Source organism: Monodon monoceros, unplaced genomic scaffold (genome assembly GCF_005190385.1).
Source record: "Monodon monoceros isolate NGI ecotype Baffin Bay Population unplaced genomic scaffold, NGI_Narwhal_1 Super_Scaffold_19, whole genome shotgun sequence".
NCBI lineage: Eukaryota > Metazoa > Chordata > Mammalia > Artiodactyla > Monodontidae > Monodon > Monodon monoceros.
The window spans coordinates 20,390,084-20,395,890 of record NW_021703775.1 but is presented as its reverse complement, the minus strand read 5'-3'; the positions used below and the strand labels follow the sequence as shown (position 1 = coordinate 20,395,890).

General features: G+C 45.3%; 1 protein-coding gene across 1 annotated transcript; it reads right to left on the bottom strand.

Moving 5' to 3' along the window:
- Nucleotides 1–587: 587 nt before the first annotated feature.
- On the bottom strand, nucleotides 588–3,209 carry LOC114900831 (lithostathine-like). Its single transcript, XM_029232320.1, has 6 exons — nucleotides 3,193–3,209; nucleotides 2,788–2,895; nucleotides 2,094–2,212; nucleotides 1,745–1,882; nucleotides 976–1,102; nucleotides 588–701 (listed from the first exon to the last, which is right to left on the bottom strand). Exons 2-6 carry the CDS (start codon nucleotides 2,861–2,863, stop codon nucleotides 634–636), a joined length of 528 nt encoding a protein of 175 aa, XP_029088153.1. The 5' UTR covers nucleotides 2,864–2,895; nucleotides 3,193–3,209; the 3' UTR covers nucleotides 588–633.
- Nucleotides 3,210–5,807: the final 2,598 nt, after the last annotated feature.

The following is a 5,807-nucleotide window of genomic DNA, read 5'->3' as shown; positions in this document are numbered from 1 at the left end:
TTCTTGACTATATTTTATAAAAGTCATGATCCAAGGTGGATTGCCCATTAAAGAAAAAGAATAGATACTTCATGATCCTTCACAGCAAATGATTTCAGAAGTGCATTCTATAATAAATAGCACGGGACCACACTAAGGCTGCTTGTGTCATACCATCAGGAGGAATGGGCAGTACAGTGTGTGGGGAAGCAATGCCTTTGTATAACACAACCCAATTCCTAAGGGAACAGGGCCTACATACTCATCACAAATACACTGGTGGGAATGTACATTCAGTCATTTTCCAAGGAAATTGGATGAAACTTGACAGAGGCCACCCCTAGATTCTTCCCATACAAACTTGTTCCTTAGAGTCTTGTTATAAGACAAGAGCACAAAAGCAGGTAAGTTTGGAATAAGATATTTATTACTGTTCTCCAAGACCTCAGGCCATGGTATGCATATGCACACACACACACACACACACACACACACAAATGCCTGAAATGAGGCCAAGAGACAGGGAAGGCCAGAATGAGGTGGTCAGGTTGGGGGTGTGGGGAGGATTCCCCTTTCCGGGATGGGTCTTCACTCTTGGTTCCAAGTCCATGATGAGCTGCACACCAGACTCAGGCTACTGACTTCCCATCTGATTTAGCCCTTGAACTTGCAGACATAGGGTAAGTTCACATAACAGTTATAATCTCTCCACTTCAGATAGCCTGAAGAGACAGAAGAGCTCAAGTGAATGGGGCTGGTGGAGCTTGAGAAACCAATGGGGACGCATCCCAGATTCTGGCCTAGGACTCAAAGGCTCTCCCTCAAATTCACCAGGGTCCCACTCCAGGGGAAAGAGAGAGAAAGAAAGGAGAGGTGAGAGGGGATGGGAACAGACAAGCAGTTCCATCCCAGGGGGATTCTCTGAAGACCAGACCCAGAAATAGGGGATGAGGGGATGGAAAAGGCTGGGCAGAAGTGACCTCCTCTGTTTCCTACCTGAGCTTCTGGACAGGCTCCCACAATAGCCAGGGGGTGAGCTGGTGGAGGGATCTCTCTCCCAGGCAACGTAATTGAGCACATCAGTGCTACTCCACTCCCATCCACTGCCATTGGGCTCAGAGCCCTATAGAGCAGAGGATGGAGTCAGGTGAGGTGGAAAGGCCTTTAGAGGTCTCCTGGCATGATTTTCCCTCAGCTGGAACACCTGCTACCCTCCCCAGCATCATGGAATTAGTTCTGCTCTACTAGGTGATGCCCCACAGCCCTCCTCTGGGAAACACTCCCTAACTCTTTGCTTCTATTGGCAAATTCAAAAGTCAATAATCACAAAGATGAATAGAACCCCTCAGAGTAACTTGACACTGTGTGAACTACACTTGGTGGTACATTTGTGATTACCCTCTGAACCTCCAAGACAACATATGTTTTATAAGGGAAAAATGCATCAATCCTAAATACTCATTTAGCACTTGCTAAGGGCAGCATGTGCAGAATCAGGGATGCACAGCAAACTGAATCAAGGCGTGGTGTGTGAATTGTGTAAGAGCTTGACAAGAGGCAGATTAACCTTAGCTGGAGACTGGAGACCTGCACAGAACTCAGCTCTGCAGCTGGTCTCAAGGCCCTCCATTCTCCAGTTACCCCCTTGATCTCCGAGCTCTAGGGATCTCTACGTTATTTCCAAGGCAGGCACAGGGGACAGCGAGCAGGCCTGGGTGGCCATAGCATCCAGGCAGGTAACAGACTAGAGAGGATGTAAGTGTACCTCTGTGGGGTCATGGAGCCCAATCCAGACGTCTGAGACGGTTTTCAAGTTGTTCTTGACCAGGGCGGCCACGAAGGATCCCTCAGCCCCACTGAGCACTGACACAAGGTGTCCTGAGGATCTCTTCTGGCAGGCCATCTGTGTGGAGAAGGGAGAGACTGGGGAGGAGCTTGAGACCCTCACTGAGGGAAGGGCAGGGACAAGGTAAGTGAGAAGGGGTTGTGTTTGCAAAAGATGAGGTACTCATTCTCACCCTCAAGAAACTCTAGAGAATGGAACTCCCAGCCCCCAAACCCTGTCTCTAATTTGTATCTCCTTATCAGCCCAAACTGCAAATCCCAGCACTCACGTTTGCATTCATCCAGGTTTTGGGTGTTGTAAACAAGGCATAGCAGTAGGACGCATAGGTCATGGAGCCTCTCGGACAGCTGATCCGTGCAGAAGGCAGTTTCTTCTGGGAATCTTCCCCTGGCCAGGAAGAAATAAAGGAGAGGGATGGGGCGAAATGGAGAGAGGGGATTGGAGTGGGGAGGTGACCTTGAGGAATATCTGTGGTGCCACAGCTTGAGGCAGTGACACCAAACTCCTGACTGCCTGTCACCAATGCCAATATTTCCAGGAGTTTTTCTTAATCATAAAGTAGACCTAGTAATTGGGAGATGGTCTGTTTTCTTTTTATTCATCTGCCTTATTCAAAAGTCCAAGCCTTCTCCTCATCTTGGCTGACTGTTTCTACACTGGATCCTCCAGTCATTCTCCTTCTACTCATCTCATTACTGACACTCTATGCTTTCCCTCCTTAATATACCCACATAAATTAGACTCTACTGAAAATTGAGAATCATCTCATCCCACTGTTACTGGACCACTGAGGTGCCTCCCACCACTAGTCGCCCAGAAGGAAGGATGATGATGCAGGAATTGCAGGCAGTGTTGTTGTGTGGGGAGGTACCATTACCACGGGAGGCACACAGGAGCTTTCCTCCTCTTCTTGGCCCTGAGCAAACACTGGGAACCCAGTGCTAGAGGCAGAGAAGTCTCACCTTGGACTTGAGACAGGAGCATCAGGAAGGAGAGCAGCATCCAGGACAGGCTGGGGACACCCATGGAAGGCATCATTTTGTCTGTGATGTGCGGAGACAACCAGAGAACTAAAGGAAGGGTGGTCAGAGAGAGACTATGAGAAACCCCCTGTTGTACCTCTTGTCTTTTCCTCTGTCTAGTTCCCTAGGAATAAATCCATCTTGATGGCTTCCATCCCCTTCCATAGTTCTGGAAAGAATCTGAAAATCTATATATCCTACTACACCTGAGGCCTCCCAGGACTGCCTTTGCCTGCTCTCAGAGTTCCTGCATTCTCTGAGGACAGGGATCCTTGTATACCTTCCCTGAAATATGTGAGGTGAAACCCCTGTCAGGGGTGTCATCTTATCTCAGCTCCTACTTACTTCTCTTGCGAGGGATCTGCACTGGTTTGTCGGGGCAGAAAGGACTGGGTTTTTATAAGAGGATTTGAGGGAGGGGCACTGAAATGAATAACAGGATCGGGGAGCCAGGACAGGGGTCATGGGTAGGGCCTGGCTTTGGTTCAAGGAGATTCCCGCCATGGGGAGGAGTCTCTTCCCAGCAAAGCCTGGGAATTGCCACAGATATTGCCTGTTTCTCATTAACAGGTTAGCACTTTTTCCAGGAACAGGTGAAGTTTATTCTTTCCCCGACTCTTCCCTGATAGGCAACTGTGGCACAAAATGTGGTATTAACTTTTAAGGGACACATCTACTGGAGTATTTCTTCTGGTTGATGTCCCAAGTGCTCACTCCTGTAGGCATACACATGTATTTCTTTTATATTGTTTGGTAGAATTAAATAAATATTGGATGATAAGTGGAGGTGAGTATGGGAATGACAAGTGTCACAGATAAGTGAGGTCAGAGAAGGAAATGAAAGTAAGAGGAGACGGTGGTTCAGGGTTGCCTCTTCTACATGGTAGCTAGGTTTAAAGCAACTTCATAATCATCTCACAACTCAATAGATGAGCCAAAATCTTAAGGAAAATGAAATGTGGAAACTTGCCTTGCTGATCTTCTGAGAGATGGAACTTCCTTGATGGATAATAATAATGTGATATAATAAGAGGCAACGGAGGAATTTCAAGCCTAGGAGGACTAGAGTCAAATGACGCAGAATCAAGGGAAGAATGAGAGGGGGTTAAGCAAGGGTAAGAGCAAGAGATGGATGAAATTGTAGACCTGATCCTACATTGCATGTAAGTTAGATCTCTACTTCATCAAGGTGCTCACTCCCCTGGGCTGCTGACAACTGCCTTGCAAACTATCATTTGGCTGTAGAAGAAGTGTCACTTCTTTTTGCATTCTACATGGAAGGGTGATCAGCTTCATGTGGGGATACTGAGAAAAATTCCTTATTCATGTTTACTTCTGAGTTGGCAATTTTGGCAAGGATGAGATACATACTAAGTGGCTCAGGTTTATTTTCGTCAGTCTGGGAATATGTTAAGCTGGAATTCTCTGCAGACCCTGACTCTCAAGTGGTTTTTATAGGCCAGCTTGTGTGAGATGGAGTCAATGCAACTGAGCTTGTAATTGATTCATGTCCTCAGAATCCAAAAGTCAGTAGAACACACAAATAGTCTAATAGGAAGGATAGGACAACCAACATATTCTTTTGTTACAAAGGAAAAAGAACTTACTTCACAAAAAATATTTAAATGCAAAGCCATAACTATATTTAGAGCTCAGTGGAAATTCAAGTGTGAATAAACAATATTTCATGGAAATATAGATAACATGAGTTGAGAATTAACCTTGCTAAAGTAAAACAATTATTTGAGAAAAGGTAAATAATAGCAATCAGAAACACAGAATGGCCCATGCCTCTTGAATTCCTGAGAAACACAGTGTTGTGGGGAAAGATACCATTTAGATTAAAACACTCTGAAAAGATATAACAATCCATCCTAGTGAGTAAATTGTAATAGGATCTTGATTAATAAACACTTTAATTTCCTTTGGAGGACAATTGTGAAATATGAACTCATTTTTGATAATGACAGAATTTGCACATTTCTTTCTTGTGGTAAAACTGTCATAGTTAAATTGACAGGCATCCTGCCCTCTAACTCTTTAAGGTGGGCGACTGAAACTTCCAACCGTCTCTTCACTCTAAATATGGGTGTGTCTCGCAAAGGAATATAAGAGCTCACCCAAGGCTCTGGGCTGTGTCAGTGACCATATTCCCCAATCCTGGGAAAACTAAATGAGTGAAGGTAGCTCTGTAGCATATCATCCCAATTTGATGAATGAAGGCAATGGCAGCAGCGCCAGCCTGATTCATAGTCAGTAAGTGCACTGTTCCTTTCTTCTACCTCTATCAGAGCAAAACCACGTATTCATTAGCCATTGTCTTTAGAGTCACTCACATTGGTGGAGAGGGCTGGATTCATGGGGTAGAAGGAATGAGAAGAGGGCATTGCTGAATTTTTGACCTATTTTTCAAAAATTGACTTTTTTTTTTTTTTTTGTGGTATGTGGCCTCTCACTCTTGTGGCCTCTCCCATTGCAGAGCACAGGCTCTGGATGTGCAGGCTCAGTGGCCATGTCTCATGGGCCCAGCCGCTCTGCGGCATGTGGGATCTTCCCGGACTGGGGCACGAACCCGCATCCCCTGCATCAGCAGGCAGACTCTCCACCACTGCGCCACCAGGGAAGCCCACATATTTTTCCTAAGTACAAGAAAAGAGGAAAAAATACCGAACTCCTATCAATTTGACTACTTGTAGCTAAATTAAAAGTGATAACATTCCCTAGGGGAGGGTCACTCTCATGGGAGAGCCAGAAGACAGAAAGGGGAACAGGTAAACATTGTCCCCTCTAGGGAAGTGTCCTTTGTGTCATTTTTCTACCAAAATTTCAGAAATGACAAAAACGAAAAATCAAACACAAAATGTAAACAATCTTCCCCACTACGAACCACAAGATGGACTCAATGATTTAATAAGAAAAAATAACATTCCCTTAAGGAAATAAGGTCCTTTTCCGTAACT